Source organism: Monodelphis domestica, chromosome 2, assembly GCF_027887165.1.
Source record: "Monodelphis domestica isolate mMonDom1 chromosome 2, mMonDom1.pri, whole genome shotgun sequence".
In the NCBI taxonomy this organism is placed as follows: Eukaryota; Metazoa; Chordata; class Mammalia; order Didelphimorphia; family Didelphidae; genus Monodelphis; species Monodelphis domestica.
In genome coordinates, this window is record NC_077228.1 from 440762531 (window position 1) to 440782454 (window position 19924).

The 19924-nt window shown below is 38.2% G+C and overlaps 1 protein-coding gene across 2 annotated transcripts in view; it reads left to right on the forward strand.

Annotated features, from left to right (window-relative positions):
* SYTL3 (synaptotagmin like 3) overlaps positions 1 to 19592 on the forward strand; it is a 105820-nt gene extending 86228 nt beyond the window's left edge. For both annotated transcript variants that reach the window (XM_007484837.3, XM_007484833.3), the window contains 4 exons: positions 8397 to 8575; positions 11366 to 11468; positions 15229 to 15402; positions 18696 to 19592. In XM_007484837.3, the coding sequence (XP_007484899.1) occupies positions 8397 to 8575; positions 11366 to 11468; positions 15229 to 15402; positions 18696 to 18764 (525 nt within the window). In that variant the 3' untranslated portion in view covers positions 18765 to 19592. The remainder of the gene's footprint in view (positions 1 to 8396; positions 8576 to 11365; positions 11469 to 15228; positions 15403 to 18695) is intronic.
* Positions 19593 to 19924: the final 332 nt, after the last annotated feature.

Here is a 19924-nt window from a genome sequence, read left to right on the forward strand (position 1 = left end):
TGCCCTGACTCATAAATTTTACACAGTTCACTATATATTTAAGAAATGAGATCTTTCTCATAGAAACTTGCTGGACAATTGTTTTCTCCCAGTTTTTTGCTTTTCTTCTAATCTTGGCTGCATTGGTTTTATTTGTACAAACCCTTTTTAAATTTGATGTAATTATGTATTGTAAGATAATTTTAGTGTTTTGATTTAAAATCTAAATAATTGGTCACCAGAGATGATTCCCAAATAATAAAATCTCACACCTAGCAGATTGGCTAATGTAACAGAAGAGGAAAATAATAAATGCTGGCAGGAATGTGGCAAATTGAAACATCAATGCACTGCTGGTAGAGTTGTGAATTGATACAAACATTCTGGAGAGCAGTTTGGAACTATATCTAATGGGCTATAAAGGGCCTTTGATCCCACAATATCGCTACCATTATGGGTAAAATTTAGGGTTGAGACTAAATCCCAATGAAATACTCAAGTCAGAATAGAATTTTATGATGGTTTATTTACAATAGAAGGAAGAAATTAAGAATGAGGGAGAAAGAAGGAAAAGAGTAGAAGATCTGCCCCAGCCTGGCCTAAGCCAGGGGGAATTCAGAGACCTCAGCCAAGGGACCTTCCCAGAAGATTAAATCTAGCTCAGCTTCCAGCCACAAGGCCTCCTCCAAGATGGTGAGCCTCCTTGGAGGCTGGTGCCTTCAGAAAGGTCAAGGGAAAGGAGAGTCAGCCTTATCATTCATCATGTGGCTGTTCAGGAAGCAGTCTCACCTAGACCCACACTTCAGAGCTCCACCCAGTCAACTCCACCACCAAAATCCACCAAAGCCACAAAGGACGCCAAAAGCCCCTCTCACAAGAAGTGACGCAAAATATAAAGGCAGTTCTTTACATCACTTCCTGTGTCTTGCATGTACCAATGGTGGCTTAAACTTGACTTAGGACAGCCCAGGGGGTCAGTCAGTTGTTTCTGATTTGTCACTTACTAGCACACACAGGTCACAGACCATCCTCCTATACAGTTAATCCTTAAGTGAGGGTGTATACATTCCTGGTTTCTAGAATTCTAAAAACTAAGCAGGGTGGAGTAAATCTAAAATTCACAATCTCCCCTGAGGATGATTGGGAGACTAGTCTCCCCAATTGCTCACTAAACATAATCATCTTGTACCTCTAAATCTTCTATCTATAGGCACATACAAAATTTCACCTTCTAAAAGGAAACTACAATAGTTAGAAGAGGGAAATAGAAGAGAAAGAGACAGCAAAACCAATGTTTTGCTGGGTGCATTGACAAAAACCATAAGAATATACATTTAAATTAAATGTTCAATCAATCTTCAGTTCAATCAACCATACCCAATGTTCATTCTGGATCTTCTTGATGTAGTGTAGGTTTTTCAGGCATCTTTCTGCAAACTGTTCATTCTCTGGATTTTAGGAGTTAGCAAGCTTCCTTGAAGATCTTTCTCAAACAAAAATTTTAAATCTTGGATTTTTTGAAAATACAATCTCCCCTTGAAGTAGGTGTTGAGAAACACCCAGTTCAGCTCAGGATGCAAGGTTGAGTTATGGGGGTGTATGAGTCAACTATCAAAAGAAAAAAAAACCCTCAAAAACATAAAGAAAAAAATGGAAGAAAGTTAAACTTTGGGGAGAAAGAAAAAATTCAAAATCAGAATCCAAATATCAAAATCTATGTACATAAAATTTTGAGTAAACAAGAATAAAATCATAATAGTCTCTTGTATTAGCGTCCAATTAAATTTCTAATGAGCCTTGTATTAGGGTCCAATTAAAGTAATTTCTATCCCACAACTTTATAGGACAGAATGCAGTAATATTTCACTTACCCATCTGCACCCAAGTCTACCGGAAGTTGCCATTCTATAAGAGAGAAAAAGGACTAGATTTTTTGTGTGTGTGATAGTGAAATGTCATTCCCTGGTCTGATTTTTTTTCATTCTCAGGGATAGTGGGAGCCAGGATGATAGCCAAACTTCAGTACCTGTCTGTGAGTATTTCACAAAGAGTGTGGATACAAGGAAATCCTACATCTTAATATATGTCAAGCATCGCAACCTCGAGTCTCACACTAGATTCAAGTCCTTTTGTATTGGCTTAGAAGTTCATCAGTCCTACCTGGATTGGTTTCTTTCTTTTGACCTGTGTATTCTTTTTGGCACTATTCAGGTTAAGTTTGTGCTTCTATGGCACTGTATAGATGAAGTCTGGGCTGCTTTTTTGATCCCATTTCCGAGAATCAGACACAAACATTAATCACAGTCCCATAACATTTATCAATAAATGGTAGATTCCCACGGTCTCAAGCTTTTTGGGTATGCATTAATATTATTGCAAGTATATATTGTATTAGAATAGATACTGGTGTGTCAATTGTAATAAATGGATACTCTGGAGTGACTAGAGAGATACTAGGGGAAACCTGAGGGTGTCTATCAATTCTTAGATGACTACTTGATTAATATTTTTCCTACCCTCCTCCTCCTTCAATACCTCCCTTCACCTTCCACGTCTGAAGCCTTTAGCTTTGCCCCTCCCCCCTCCTTCCCAGAGTGGACTATGAGGTTTGGAAAAAATACTCTTTCTCTCTTTCTCAAATAAGGAAGTTTATTGGGGAAGATAGGACAGGATAGAAGATGAGTTAAGAGGGATGGGGTATTCCCTAATTTATACAAGGAGTTAGGAAGGTATTGGGAGTATTGGCAATCAGTCACTATCAGAGTAGTCAGAGAGAGATAAGAGGAAAAATATTGTTTTTTTCTTTCTTCTTCTTCAAACAGCCAGATAATCTCAGCTTGGTTAATTCAAGTCCAGAGACATGATTAGCTATTGAGGTTCAGTCACCACCCTCAGCCACACAAAACCTTCTTCTTCCCTCCCCTCTCCAAAGCCAAGAGAGAAGTTCTTCAGCTGTGGGGTTAGCTTCCAATTGCCTTTTCCTGAGAACATTTCAAATGGAATATTACTTTTTGATTGACAGATAATGTTCTTTTGCTTTGTGTTGCATGCTTGTCTTGCCCTGCAGATTCTCTCTTTTACTATGTGTGTGTGTGTGTGTGTGTGTGTGAGTGAGTGTGTGTGTATATATTAAACTTATATTGCTGCAGAATAAAAAAATAATATTGATCCTATGTACCTTAAGTACAAGAAATGAGAAAAGGGGAAAAAAACAAATATTCTAATCAAAATAAAAGAAAAGCAATAATAAAATAAAATTCAAGAATTCAATGTGTTCCCAAAAGACAGTATCTACTTGTCTATGGATTATTATCTCCAATGCATGTGATAGGATACAGTCAATCAGTCTCAATACTGGTGACATGTGCTTCAAATGCAAAAAATTAGAGAAAAAAAATCAAATACTGTATGGCACAAATAAAGTGCAACAAAATAGTGCATATCCATCAATAGGGAAGAAAAACAAAAATGTTAAAAATGTGTATATTTCATAATCACAGAGGTACTGTATTCAAAAATCCATTTCTTCTTCTATCTTCCTTCTTTGCTACTATGTGGAGGAGAGACAAAACTGAAAAGGGTTAATATATACAAAAACAATAGAATCTAAGGGACACCACCTTCTGCCCCACGTGGAGGGGCAGTAGCACCCTTACTATTTCTTGGATGAGCTCCAGTTAAGTTATATTGTTGTTGGGTCATTTGGTCTGAGTTATCATTTTCCCAATTTCTATTTCTAGAATTGTCATTCCTAAAGTTGTAGTTTCTATTATCACTATTATAGTTATAATTATTATTTCTATAGTTGTTATTAAACTGCATATTATTTCTGATTAGCCTTAATAAATTTCTACACTCCATTATTTTGTGGCCCTTCTTCTCACAGAATTGGCAGGTAATGGATCGATAGTTAGATTCTTGGAGAGGGGCAAGTGCCATTGGTTGAGTGAAATCCATGAAATCATTAGTCTCTCTTTTTCTTTGTTTCCTTTTGAAACATATACAGCATTTTCCCTCAAATTATCAAGATCCATTTCAAGCCATGTTGGGCAGTAAGTTCTAAAATAATCCCTGATCACTTTGCAAGAGTTATTGACAAAGTGTCTTCTAATTTGTCTTGTGTAATTTTCTTTAGAAAGTTCAAAATCTAGGTATCGACCCCCCAAACTCAATTAGTCTATCCATGAATCTGGAGGGTGTCTCATCATCATTTTGCTTAAGTTTTTCAAATTCTGTCCATTTATTTGTGCTTTCATAGCACTCTCATAGCAATAAGTATGGCCTCCCTACAATGATATAGTTGTAAATAATCTTCAGAGTTGTTATAGTCCCATTCGGGATCTTGAGATGGCCAGTGTGCTGCATTGCGCCCCTAGACTTTATTGATATGAGAAATTATTTTATTTTTCTCACGTTCCATTAAGAAAGCCTTGAGTAAGTTTCCAACGTCTTTGTAAGATGGATTTTACTGAAAAACTATGTCTACCATCTTTTTCATTACCATAAAGGGATCTTGTTCATATGTGGGAACATTTCATATGAATTCATTTATGTCTTGGGCAGTAAAGTCACCATATTCCCATTGCGTCCTATTTCAGGTACTTCTCATCAGGGAAAAGGCCTCTAGTTGAATTTGGTACATGGTTGTCAGTTAGACTAGAAATAGTTTCTTTAGAAGGAGGAGATTTCCTAGGGGCTGGAATTGGTTTGGGGGTAGGAGAAGGAACAATAGAAACTGGGATTTCAGGAGAAGCTGGGATTTCAGAAGGGTCTTGGGAAGTAAGTTCAGCCAAGAGTTGCAGACCACGAGAGAAGCAGTCCAGCAGTTGAGCTATATGAGAGGTGTCTTCCATCTCCATTTCTGGGGAAGGATTTTCTTCATTTAGAGGTTCAGAAACAAACTTGTAAAAGTGAGACATGTTTTGGGTGGGGTCAGTATTTGCCATTTTACCCTGTGAGAAGTATTTATCTAATTGGTTTTGTATGTTTGCCTGCATTTTAGCTTCAAATTTTCACAAGGTAGCATTTCTTGTCACAATATTTAGGAATATAAAAATAAAATGACCTAAGAACATAAGGAATGAGAGGCATTCTGAAATCTTTAATGTCCCTATTTTTCCAAACACCATGAAAATTTCGTAGAACATAGTATTCATTTATATATATATATTATATTTATAAACATATTATAAATATATATATATATATTTTTTTTTTATTAAAACCCTTACCTTCCATCTTGGAGTCAATACTGTGTATTGGCTCCAAGGCAGAAGAGTGGTAAGGGCTAGGCAATGGGGGTCAAGTGACTTGCCCAGGGTCACACAGCTAGGAAGTGGCTGAGGCCGCATTTGAACCTAGGACCTCCCGTCTCTAGGCCTGGTTCTCAATCCACTGAGCTACCCAGCTGCCCCCCATTTTCATATATTTTAAAAAATTATTTATAATTCTGGTTTTAGTCAGTAGATGTCGCTACTGGCTAGGAGGTAAAGTCAAAGTGTGAAAACAAAAGATATGGGTGTAGTATCTTTTAATCCAATCAACTCTTCTAGGCCAAAGGGGACAGAAAACAAAGCCTTTTGCCTGAGGCTAAGGCTGAGTTTTTGTTTAATTTGGGAGGGTCACAAGCCTTCTCTCTGTCCCCTTCAGGGTTTCCCTCTTTGAGCAAAGCCTCCACCTTTTCTAGCTGGCTTTACCAGGTTTTTTACTTCTCACTTAATTTTAAAAACTAGAGACATGTGGGAGCTTGGGGAAAAAAAAGGAAAGTAGACCTCCAGGAATAGGACAAGGCCAAAACTTTCTGCAGGTTTTCCTCACAGCTAGTAAAGAGTAATCTAGCCAGCTAGTATTGTCAGTGAGGGTGGTTTGTTCCCTAAGGGAAGGGAGATTTGGAAACAGTTTCCCCAGCTAAGACCTCAGGGCCCTGCAGCTTAAGGTTAAAATACCAGCTATGATCAATTCAATTTAAGGAGAAAAGAAAAAAATGTTTTCCACTTCTCTGATCATACAGCTGTTTTAATTGTAGGCTTAAGAGGAGGTAGTAAAGAGAGAAAGAGGAAAGAAAAGTTTCAGGGAGATTGAGGATAGGCCTATATTCCAAACAGATTTTTTAAAAGGGGAAAGGACCTGTTTGTGCCAAAAAATTTATAGCAGCTCTTTTTTCAGCTGGGGAATGTTTGAACAAGTTGTGGGATATGACTATAATGGAATACTACTGTCTTATAAAAATGATGAGAAGAATGATTTAAGAAAAGTCCGGAAAGAACTACATGAATTGATGCAAAGTGAGCAGAAACAGGAGAACATTGTATGTTCTGACAGAAAATCTGTGATGAACATTTATGAATGGTGTAGCTATTTCCAGCAATACAGTGATCCAAGAAATTCCTCAAGGACTTGTGATGAAAAATGCCATCTGCCTCCAGACAAAGAGCTGATAGAGACTGAATGCAGATTGAAACACACTCTTACTCTTTCTTCACTTGTTTGTGTTCTCTTTCTCCAAAGGACTAATATAGAAAAAAATGTTTTGCACTATTACACATATGTTTGCTATCTCAAGGAAAGGGAAAGAAAGAACAGAGGGAAGGAGGGCAAGAATTTGACCCAAACTTTTTAAAAATGAAGGTTAAAATATTGTTTTCTGAAATAATTGAGGAAAAAATAAAGTACTAAAATGTAATTTTAATTGATGTAATCAATTTTACATTCCATAATACTCTGTTTTGTTTGCTCATAAATTCTTCCCTTATCCATAAATCTGACAGGTAAAATATTCCATGTTCCCCTAATTTGCTTATGATATCATCCTTTATGTTTAAATTATATACCCATGTATACATGTAGGAAAAGTTCTTTTTGTTGTGGAAGAGATGGAACAGGATCCCTTGTACAATATAGAGGGTTTTCCTTTGCTAGGATAAGAGCAATCAATTGATGTGAGATGAGGGAAGGAAGAGATAAAGGTAAAAGGTATTTGGGTAAGATGAAATGAAGAAGAGATGAAAAGAAGAAACATTTTGAAAATGGCCTTATTTTTTACTTTTAGCCAGGTTCTTAGCTAAGAGAATAGAGGGACAGGAATTATGGAAGATTTGAAGAGGGATAAAAAGATTTGGAAAAGCCACTGTAGTGAGTAGGAAAGTAAATCAATTAGAGGTGAAAAAGGATAACCTTGCTGCAGTGAGGGCTCAGTTTAGATTACATAACAAATTTATAGGGGATCCAGCCAGCACAGAATTCATGATTTTCTTTAACTTTTTTTTGGCAAGAAGTGAGGAGGAATGAAGACAAGAATAATAACTCAGGGTTGAGACTTGGCAGGGCAAGACTAGCCATAAAATAAGGAGCAAAGATTTAGAAAAAGTTGAATATGTTTAAGAGAGATGAAATTAGTGATGAATAATATGAGAGGATAATTTCAGAATCCAGAGTTCTAGCAGTTGCATAGTTATAAATGATGGCATAGTCAATTGAACAATATTTTTTAATTGCCTACTATGTTCCAGGAACTAAGTATTGGGAATACAAAGAAAAGAATACAAAAAAGCATAAGTCCCTATTTCCAGATAGTGTAGAGGATAGAAAGAATATTGGAATTAGAATCAGGAGAATTTGAGTTTGAATCTTGTGTCAAATACTTATTACCTGGATGACCCATTGACCCATTTTTTTTTGTCATAGTTGTTCAGTCATGACCCCATTTGGGGCTTTTTTGGCAAAAAGAATGAAGTGGTTTGACATTTCTTTCTCCAGTTAATTTATAGAAGAGTAAACTGAGGCAAACAGAATTTAAGCCACTTGCCCAGAGTCACATAGGTAGTAACATCAGACTTGAACTCATGTCTTCCCAACTCCAGGTCTGTATTCTATCTACTGTGCTACCTAGTTCCCCAATACCCTATGGATATGATCCATAGCAAGTTATTTAACTTCTCTGGAACTCAATTCCTCACCTGTAAATGGGAATAATACCTATTATCTTCTTCATAAAGTTTGATGAGGTTCAAGTGAGATAATATATGTAATAATCCTTTGTAATCCTTAAAATATTTGCTATTAACTATCATGATGAGACCTAAGTAAAAACTTACTGTGGAGCACTGAGGTGGAGTGAAGAGGTAGGTCCCCAGAGTGTCCAAGTCCCAGTTAGACCCTGGTTCTTTGGAAGTCGTTGATGTCATTGACTCCGTCCGTGCCTTTCCAATTTCAGGTGTATCTGAGGTCCAGACCCTGGGGTAGCACTAGGTCATTTTTAAGCAAATATGGATAAAATGGTAACATTGTGACATGTAAAAACATCAGGGTCTCTCAGTTTTGTTCATTTTGATGTATTTGATATCTTGAAATCAGGAATTACAGAAAGCTGACAAGAGCGGAGCAGATTGATTTTCTATTATCTGTTTTTCTCTTTCTAGGGAAGTCTGGCAAGCATTAGCAGCACCTGTACAGAAGTGGGCGATTTTGACAATGCTAATGTAACTGGAGAAATAGAATTTGCCCTTCAGTATGACTTCAAGGCTTCTACTTTAGAAATCTGTATCAAAGCCTGTAAGAACCTAGCCTTTGGAGAAGAAAAGAAGAAAAAGTGCAATCCGTAAGTTGTTATTGTTTTTTTCATTTGACAATAAAGAAAAATACTCTCTCTCCTCCCTGACCTCTTTCCTTTACATTATGTCAGTGGCTCTCAAATGAGGACTCTCAGGACCCCTCGATATTCTTAAAAATTATTGAGCCACTCATGCCAACAGCACTTGTCCATATGAGTTATATCTATTGATATTCATCATATTCAAAATCAAATGTCAGTGTTATTATGAAAAGTTTTATTTTAAAATTCTTTTTTAAATGTTAAATATTTTTTCATGGTTATATGATTCATTTTCTCTCTCCCCTCTTCCCTCCCCCCTCCCAAAAGCTGACAAGGATTTGCACTGGGTTATACATGTGTTATCACCTGATACCTGTTTCCATATTATTCATTTTTGTAAGAGAGTAATCTCTTAAAACCAAAACCCCAAATCATGTACCCATATAAATAAGTGGTAAATCAGATGTTTTTCTTCTGTGATGAAAATAGTTTTCATCTTATGGACCCTTTGGTACCCTAGATGTCCCCAGGCCATACTTTGAGAACTCCTGTTTAGTATCTTTTAATACCTTCCACTGTCTGTTTTATTAACTCTTATCAAGCTCTTAGAGATTTTCAAAAACAGCAGTGGCCTTTTCCCTTTTTAGTGGCTACAGGGTAAGAATTGAAGCCTCAGTCTTCTAGCCCCACATTTAAACCTTGGGGACACCAATTTGAAAGACAAGTAACTGGTCCCCAAGAAGGATTTACAGCTGTACATAATAGCAACTCATTTATCTCACCTGCCCAATGCCCCAGGCCACGAGGGACAGAGGGCATCCTCCATGCGCCTGTAATTGATGGACTCTTCTGATTGGAGGCTGTCTCTGAGTATTTATGATAGAGGGATTGTGGTCAGAGATTGGAAAGAGGATAAAGTGTGGGTGGAATCAGGGAGAGTGATTCTAAGTAAAATTTGGTGTGTGTGCCAATAGAGAAAAGGACATATTTTGGTGGGGTGTGAATCAGTGCATGTGAGCCGAGGGGTGCTATTTGGGGTGTGAATTCCCCAAACAATTCCAGGGTGCCTTTCTGGTTTTACTTCCTTTGGAATGGTAACTGTGGCTCCTAATGCCAGTCCCCCCCAGTGCCTCAGCCTTATTGCCCTGGCAAGACAGAGCTCTGAATTATGCTCACCCATTCATCTCTCCTTGAGCAAAGATAGACCTGGGGGAACCAGAGAGGAGCTGCAGCCTGAGGGTAAGAGTGTATATGTGGGTCTGGACCTCCAACTGGCTCTCCTCCCTCACTCTTGTTCTCCAGGCTTAGTCCCTCCCCCATCAGATGAGAATTTATTGACTTCTAAAACCCCCAGAGGAGATCCACAACATTCCTCAGTATACATGTGGTCAGCAAGTTCTTTATCTGCTCAAATCTCTTAGGCTGCAGTTTTCCCTCATTTGGTCCTTTGGGTGGGTGGGGGTGGGAAGGATGAAGAAGGGGATCACAGTCCCTTGTGGATTCATTCTTTTCATACTCCTTTAGGATTTATTAGGGAAATTGCTTTCTTTTATCTGGTGTTATCAGAATATCTTTCCAGTATTAAATAGCATCACATAATGGAGAAAGGGATACTTTGGGACTTAGGAGAGACCAGAATTCACATCTAGATCCTGACATTAGCTGTGTGACCATAGACAAGTCACTTAACTATGCCTCAGTTTCCTTATCAGTAAAATGAGGATAACAATAGTACCCACTTTATCAGACAGTGAGAATCAAATGGGTCAACAGGTTTGCAAACCTTGAAGCACTCTATAAATGCTAGGATTGATTTTTAACACAGTGCATTTTTTTATCCATAAGAAAACAGAGATAAGATACAAATTTGTTATTTCAAAGTGAAATTATATTAATTATATGTATAATAATCATAATAGATTATAATTAAATTATATAAAAATATAATATATATAAAATATAATAAAAATTGAAGGGCTCTTGGCTTGTCTAGTGTCTTGAATGAGTACAAGACTAACCAAGCTTAAAGTTATTGTACAAATTACATGATATGCTTCCACCTCTTGTCAGAGACATGATACACTGTTGGTGCAAAATGAGGCATACATTGTCAGACATAGTCTATGAGTAATTTTATTTCATTGTCATACAGAAAGAGTCTCTTAGAGGTCAACACTAAGGGAGTCATTGGGAAGTGACTGGAAGGTGGAGAAAAAAAGAACATCAAAAAACACTTAAAAAATCACAAGATAAGGGGGTTAGATTAGGAGAACAGACAGGCTGCACTAAGTGCCTTCCCTGTGGAAAGCAGGACATAAAGTGTTTCTGGACACGTGTGTTACTTAGAAAGCATTTCAAAAAGTTTATTTAAAATAAGTTTGACACCAAATGGGCTTTAAGGTACAAAACAGCTTATACGGGATAACAACATGAAGACTCCAAGGTCACCAATTATATTCCCTTAGCTCAAAATTCACTTAAAAAATTGGAAAATGGGAGGTTCTAGGTTCAAATCTGTCCTCAGATACTTCCCAGCTGTGTGACCCTGGGCAAGTCACTTAACCCCCATTGCCTGCTCCTTACTGCTCTTCTGCCTTGGAACCAATACACAGTAGTGATTCTAAAATGAAAGGTAAGAGACTAAAAAGAATTTTTTAAAAAATAGAAAAGAAGCAAAGGGCAAGGGGTGAAAGAAGGGGGTAGAAGGTTCACCATTTGTTACTTAACTTTTTTGGTCCACTCATAGAGAAGAATACTGACTTTTTTTCTTTCTTCTCCCCTTCTCTGGTTCCCCAGTTATATAAAAACCTATCTGCTGCCGGATAAAGGCTCTCAGGCCAAGCGGAAGACCAGCGTCAAAAAGAACACTGTGGATCCTCTCTTTCATGAGACTCTGAAGGTACTAGCAGGGTCAACTTGCATTCAAAAGATCTGGCCTCTTTGCTGCTCTGGGCCCCATATCTACAAGGTCAAAGTCAAATTAATGGATTTTTCCAAGTCCATGATTCAGTTAAATTAAAAAACAAACAACCCAAATGTACAACTATCCTATAGACATCTTTCAACCTCTGTCAATAAGTTGCAAGTTGAGGTAAAAATAAAGTTCAGCCTTTGTTCAGGAAAAGTTCAGTGTCCACTGAACCTGGGAATAATGTTTAGCTAATGATTTCTAAAAAAAAAGGGTGAAAAAGAGATCTTGACGGGACCCCAACATCCATCTCTGAACTGGGCAAGGGGCAAGTTAAAAAAAAAATTCCTTTGACTTACTGAATCTTGATGAATATCAGAGTTTTTCTCAAGCAGCACACTGTGTGAATGGAGAAACATGTTAGTAAGAATAGCAGCTCATAGACTTGGTACTTTTAGCTTCACACAGCATCTTCCTCACAATCCTATGGAGTAGGAAGGGTAAGGATTATTGACTTTATTTTACAGATGGGGAAACTGAGGCTCTGTGAATGTGTGTCATCTATAGAAAATTTCTAGATTGTGAAGGTCATTACACCCCCAGGTTTCAATAATCTCAGTGGAAGGATGTGGGCTAGATTATAGGACAATTAGGTATGTTTCCACCTGGCCAGATACCCAAGGTCAAGAAATTAATTAATTAATTAGCTAATATAATAATAAGCTAATAATAATATAAGAAGAAAGATCCCAAAAGTTCCTGACATACTGGAATGTTATAAGATAAAACATAATAAATCAATACACGGGTTAACAAAATTAACCTCCTAAGTACAAGATAGATAAGGGATATGTGTGGCTAGACAATAATTTCTGTGATATAGATTGAGTTTTTTAGAGGACCACAAATTCAATGAGTGAACAAGATAACATAAAAACCTAAAAACTAATGTGATTTTAGTTTTTGTTAAGAGAAGCACAGAACAAGGTTCTAGTCCTATTGTTCACTTCTCCAATAAGCCACATCTGGAGTTCAGTTCTGTATTCACCACTTTGGGAAGAACAGTGTATGGAAAATGAATATAGAATTGGGATTTATTTTTTTGAGAAATAGTTCCTGCTTTGGCCTCCCAGAAGAGTCTGATTTTAAAACTACAAAACCATCTCTCCCTCAGGCTATGAAACTGGTTAGGTCCCACAGGGTTAAAGATATATCACTGGGCTGGCTTTTGTTACAGGCAGGGTGGAGATCTGCTCCTTATTTATCTATAAACAAGGAGTTGATTAGGTAATGAAGTCAGCTGGGCTGGCGCCATATTGGGAAGCATGTGCTATTCAGCCAAGTGGTGAGTCTTTTGGCATCCTTAGGACACTCCCCTTCCTGTGAGGAAGGAGTTCTGTTCTCTGATTCTACTTCCTGTGTTCTTCAATCAGAGATGTCTGCTAAGACTCAGTTAAAGGAATGGGAGATTGAGGCTAGAAAAGAAAATATTTAGCAAAGGAAATATCCAAGGAAATACCAAACTTCAGATATTTGAAGGACTGACAGCTGGAAGAATAATTAGATTTTCTATCCTTATTATACATTACTCCCTTCCATGAACTTTTTGGTCCAGCCAAAGTGTACTTTTTTTGCCATTCCTCACACTTAAGGCTCCATTTCACATCTTCCTTTGTCCTGGTTGTCCACCATGTCTTATACACTCCCTCCTTATCCTTATCCTCCCCTCCTAGAATTTCTAGCTTTTTTCAAAGCTCATTATTTAGTGCCAGAAAATGACTTTATATGCCAACATTACCACTTACCAACTATATGCCAAACGTGAAGCCACTTAAGTCTCTGTGCTCCAGTTTCTTGATTTGCAACCAATCCATCAACAAGCATTTTTTAAGCGTATACTATGTAGTAGGCACTATACTAGTCATTAGGGAAAAAAAGAAGGAATTAAAAAAGGAAGAAAGGAAACAAGTATTTATTAAATGCTTGTTATGTGCCAGACATTGTACTGAGTGATTTATAAAGATTATCTCATTTTATCTTCACAGCAACCCCAGGAGGTAGGTGCTTTTATTATCCCCACTTTACAGATGAGAGAACTGAGGCAGACAGATGTAAAGTGACTTGCCAAAGGGTTACCCAGATAGTAAATGTGAGAGGTGAGATTTTCAGGTCTCCCTGATTTCAATCCCAGATCTTTATGAATATGGAACTATCTCTCTGCCTCACTGGCACTGATTGCCTCATCATGGGGTATATGAAAACAAAAATGAAATAGTCCCTGCCCTCAAGGAGCTTCCTTTCCACCTAAAGGTTTACTTTACATACTGCATCCCTTCTTTTAGGTAAATGTAATAATTCTGCCTTATTCCTGTTGTGTTAATTAATTTTTCTATCATTTCATTGTTTTTACTTTTGTGATTTCTTAACCTTAAAAAACTTCCCTGGCCATCATTTTCCTATAGAGATAAACTCCCTAAGGGCAGGCTATCTTTCTTTTTGCATTTATAACACCAGAGCTGAGTACAGTGTTTGCTGCATAATAAATGCTTAGGAATACTTTTTCATTCATTCATACTTAAGTGGAAATTAAACCCCCTGGTCTATGGTTTGAAAAATGTATCTTTTTTTACTTTTTTTTCTTATTAGGGAAATTTGTCCATTTCTAGTCTGAAAGCAGCTAAGAGGCACAGTAGATGGATCTCTGGGCTCGGAAACAGAAAGATTCATCTTCCTAAGTTCAAATATGGCCTCAGAACTACCAGCTGTGTGACCCTGGGCAAGTCATTTAACCCTATTTGCCTCCATTTCTTTATCCATCAAATGAGCTAGAGAAGGAAATGGCAAATTACTCTAGTGTCTTTGCCAAGAAAACCCCAAATAGGGTCACAAACATGTGACATTACTGTAATGATTAAGTAATAAGCTCCTACTGCATCTTTCAAAGCTATTGGCTTAGAATGTTTGATTCCTCTAGAATATTAAGTTCCTTGAGGACAAGAATTGTTTTTTGTTTTTGAGAGATATATATGTATACATATACACATACATCTCAAATATATATATAAAATATATCCCTAGCTCTTAGCACAGTCTTACACCTATGAAGTTTAAAAACAAAACAAAACAACTCTTACCTTCTGTCTTAAAATCAATACTGAGTGTTTGTTCCAAGGCAGAAGATCAGTGAGTGCTAAGCAATGGGAGATTAAGTGACTTACCCAGGATCACAAAGCTAGGAAGTATCTAAAACCAAATTTGAACCCAGGATCTCCCATCCCTAGGCTCAATCCACTGAGCCATCTAGCTGCCCCTCCCCCCCCCAGCAGGTTCTTAATAAATGCTTGTTGGATGGAATTGGATTCCTACATCTTGCCAGGAAAGAACCTCACCCTGGTAGAGTCAAGGAGACAGTGCCAGAACAAATAGTCCTGTTTTAAGCAGAGGATGCCGATTTAGAACAGTAAACCTCTGCTTCTTCCAAATTGAGAGCTTGACTGTACAGATTTGGAATGGAAATTTGACACCTGGGAAGCAAGGAGAATGTTTGTACTTTAGAGGGTCATTGTAAAGGCAGGTCCCAGGCAGCTTCTCTCTATATTCTGACAGCACACCTGAAACTCCAACAATTCCTTGTGCTTCTCTCTATTCTCAGCACTAGTTTTTGCATTGAGAGGTCTGTGATATTATGTGTGTCTTCCTGGCTGCAAAGGGACAGGTGGAAGTCATTCCTCCATATTACTTTGTGTTGCAGTATCGTGTGGAGTATTCCCAGCTGCAGACCCGGCTGCTTCAGGTCTCCGTGTGGCACTTGGGAACACTCACTCGGAGAGTGTTTCTGGGAGAAGTTTTGATTCCTCTGGCTTCTTGGAACTTTGAAGATAGTACAACACAACAATCATTCCAATGGTATCAGCTCAAAGCCAAGGTGATCCCTAGATTCAATATTGTAGGAGAAATCTCTCCTAAAACTAACTCTTCAGGAGTCAGGGGGGATGAAGACTTTACTGGAAAAAGGTTGGATCTCAATCAATCTGCCTTCATGGATATCTTATGACTAGGACTCTGCTTTGAATTTTGTAGGCAAGAAATGCCAAAAATTGGCAAACAGACATCAGAGTAAGATTTTACAGAGCCAGTTTATTTTGTGATTTAAAAAGAAAAATCCTTGCCAAGGTTTTGTTTAAATATTTAAATGTCTTCTTAGTCATTTTTCTTTAAAAAAGCAAACTCATTATAAGATAAACAAAAAGAGACACCTAAGCCAGATCCTCAGGAGTTTATGCTCTAAGTGTGATATGACAGATAATGAAGAGGACATCATTCGGCCAGGATATTTTAAAAAATTATTTGATTAAGAAACCGTGGGAGAGTAAAGGATCTACCACAGTAGTGCCCACGTTTCCTATCGAAGACTTCCTTTTGGCACCTTACTCAATTTCCTGAACCTCCTTCCAAATTTCAGTTGAAGTTAGTCAATATTGGTTGGGTTTGATCACCCCACCCTACCCTGAAAATCCTGACATCCACAGCCTGGAATCCCAGGCATGAGAAGGCTTTGAAGTCAAGGTGCATTTGACCCACTCCTCTGCCTTTGAGGTAACATCTATACCTCACTTTTTCTACTCAGCTATTATAATCTGAAGTTCACACTCAAATGTACCTGAGAACTATAACTTTTAAGTAATTCGTTGTGTGGAGAGGAAATTGAGGAGACCTAGAAACACCCTCTTTAACCACTATTCAAAAAACTTGACCAGGAAAATCCATCACTTAAAATATAATGAGAGAGAAATGGGGGGTGGGGCAATATCTCAAGCTATAGACTCAAGAGAAATATGGAAAAGTTGGCAGAAAAATCCCTTATTTATAGGAGAATCCTGATACAATTAAGCCTCCACGAAGGGGTTTTAATATCTTAACAATGGTTGGAGACAGAATATTGAATAGCTTTATAATGCACCCATTTGAGCTAATTAACATCTTCAAGAAATTGGAGAATAGCTTGGGTGGGGGCAAACCATCAAGCATTTTAACATTTTAAATGGATGATCTGGAAGTTGGAGACAAGATGCCAAGAGAAAAGTTTGGGGACTAGATTATCTGGGAGGGGCTGATAGGAGGATCTGTCCAGCCATTGAGCTTGACCTCCTGGGAGAAGCTTCAAGATACAATAGCAGTGATTTCTAAGACAAAAGGGTACTCAAGATTGGTACTTAAGATTTGATAGTGGGTACTTCAGGGTCTAAGAACAGTCTAGCCTAGGACTCCTGCCTCAGGCAAATTCCCAAACAAACTCAAAAGACTCAATTCAAAACACTTTCGGGGGTGGGGAGAACCAGTTTTTACTAGCTTTTTGGAGATATTGAGAATAACACACTAATTTCTCACTCCACACATTAGTGAAATGCTAATTAGAGCTAATAATCCTTAGAAAACTTCACCAAGTACAGTATATTGAACTCAAAAGGTAGTTACTTCAGGATTAGTTCCATAATTGTTAATGATAGTTTGGGAGTGTGAAAAGATTATCATTCCTAGGGATTTGGATTTACAGACAGGGAAACTAAGGCAGAGTCAAGTGACTTGCCCAAGCTCACATACCAGTAAGTTTCTAATGAAGGTTTGAGCGTGATGCATCTTAATATCAACCAAAAATGAAATCGATATCTTACCAGGTGGCAAATGACTGGCACCCAAGTTTCTGGCACCCAAGTCATTTCAGAATCAATTGTGTTTAGTTAGATTAGCCAGTGGTCATCAAAATGTAAAAAAGGACAAAGATAAGAGCCTCTGGTTTCTAATCTCAAATAATGAGCACTGCCACTACCACTTCAAAGGGAATAGAATTCATTAAGCCTGGGGCTTATAAAGGTGTCCTTGGTATTTTCTGTCCCCCCCCCCAGTCAATTAAATACTGACTAAACTCACAAAGTCCAGTGACTGAAGAGTCATCAAAGTGAGCAAATACATTGCTCATAACTCATAAAGGGTAAAGGCAAAGGAATGTTTTCCATGCAAAGAAGTGAAACTTGCACAATTCAAATCAGTTAGATAGGTCACATGGAAGAATCTATTTGGATTGGTGGTGTAAGTGGACACGGGCTTCTTCCAGGTTGACCCACCAAAGACAGCTCCAGTGATAGAACTCCTATAGCAATGGATCTACTCAGGAAGCTCAATACAGCCCCTTTTCTCTCATGTTCTAGCTCACAGCACTGCACCCCAAGTGTTTCTCTTCCACATGTCACTGAGCAAGTTGTTTCATGCCTTGCAGAATAAAAAAGGCTCAAGCTCAGAGGTGTGGGCGAAGGAGTAGATCCATGAACTTAAAGCATCAGGGAATGGTTTTCGAAGCAGAGAGGGAAGAATGGGGATGCTTCTTATTTCATAGAAGATGGCCAGTTTCCAACACACCTTTGATCCTTTATTCCTATTGTAAAATTGAAAAGACACCCAAATCGCAATTGTTTAAATTTTGGAGGGGAGAACCTGGTGAGAAGTCAAAAGCCACAGTTCATGAATAAAACCTTAAGAGTCAGGAAGACCTGGGTTTGAATCTCATCTCTGACACAGATTAGTTGTATGGCTTTGAATAAAATCACTTAAACCCTCAGGGTACCCAGGAAACTCCTAAAGACTATATATTGTAAACAGATAACTTATCTGTATCCCTGGAGGGAGTTTCCACAGGTATGAAAAATGCTGGCCTGTACTAAAGGGAAAAAAAAATAGTTCAGGAGTGAGAATGAGAGCTTTGTGTTATACACACCAGTTTTCACATTTACACTATTCCTTCCACCCACACCCTAAGCTCTAAATCTGTTCTGCACCCCTTTAAATATATTTTTCCCATAAAGAAACTAGAAGGGGCCAATAAATATGCCAATTTAGCTCTATAGAAATTGGGCTCTCTTACTATTACTTGTCCAAACAAGTTATTACCTCCTAGGAAACCATTAGAATCAAGGATTTGTACATTGTCTCTCAAGGCTCAATATGGAGATGGGTATTACAACCTCCTTCCTTGAATCCTCATTTTACCTGCCTCCTTCAGGGTAAGGCTGAGGCCCACATAATCAAAGCTCCAATCCCTGGCCCCTCCTCCATTTTCTTGCTCCAGGACAAAAGCACTGCAAGTTTCCATAAATGAGGGCACACCTTTAATCCCTCAAGGCTGATTCTGATTCATGAGGTGGTTTTTTCTCTCCTCCCTTACAGAATCACAGAATCACAGAATCTCACAGTTGGAAGAAATCTCCAAAGTCATCTAGTCCAACCTCTACCTGAAGAACCTCCTCGTAATATACATACCCTGCAAGGTTCATCCAGCTTTGCTCAAAGATCATCAGGGAAGAAGGGAGCCATGCCACCCACCCAAAGCTACCCATTTCCACTGTGGCATTGCTGGGAATTTTTTTTTCAAATATCAATCCTCAATCAGGCTTGCTGCTCCTTATGGACCATAATTATACTCTCTGAAGCCAAGTAGAATAAGGGACAGTCCTTTGGACACTCAAGTCTCCTTTGCCTTTTCTTCCTCAGACTAAACATCCTTAGTTCTTTCAACTGATCCTTATATGACATGATCCTGTAGGCTTTTACCATGCTGGTTACCGTCTTCTGAATGAGCCTGTCAATGTCCTTAAAATTCATGGTCCCAAGGGAATATGATAGTCTATATATGGGCTGACCAGAGCAAAATACACATGATTGAATTGGCTTTTTCAAGCTGCAGTATCACTGTTGGTGTATATCATTTTCTTTTACCCTTCCCTTCCCTCTTAGAATCAATTCTAAATACTGCTTCCAAGACAGAAGAGTAGTAAAGATTAGGCAATTGGGATTAAGTGACTTGCCCAGGGCAATACATTTAGGAAGTGTCTGAGCCCAGATTTGAATCCATCTCTAGCCTGGCTCTCTATCCAATGAGCTACCTACCTGCCCTGGTGTTTATCAATCCTGTAATCTACTTAAATACTTTCAAACCCCCCCAAGATCTTTTTCAGATAAACCACAATCTAGCCATGTTTTCCTCATCTTGTACATTAAATTTTGTTTAATTCATGTTCCTTGTTACATTTTTTCTTATTAAATTTCACCTTCATGTGATTCACACTCGTTTTCCACACTGACTCAGTCAATGGGAATCTGATTTCTTTGCACACCCCCAGGGCAAGTTTCTACCACCATGTCTTCTTAATATTTAGCATCTGAAGAATGTCAGATGCTACTAAATACATGACCTCCACCACCACAAAAGTTCCAACAACTGTGTCCCAGCCCAACCCTTGATATACAGCTGTTCTGCCTTTCCTTCTGGGTGATGAGCCTGGGGAAGAGTTTTGGGGAGACTTCATGAACTCACGAACGAGCAACTGAACTCATGGATTCACATTCTTGCTTTTGCCACCAGTGTCAATCTCTTCCACTCACCAACAATTCCCCCA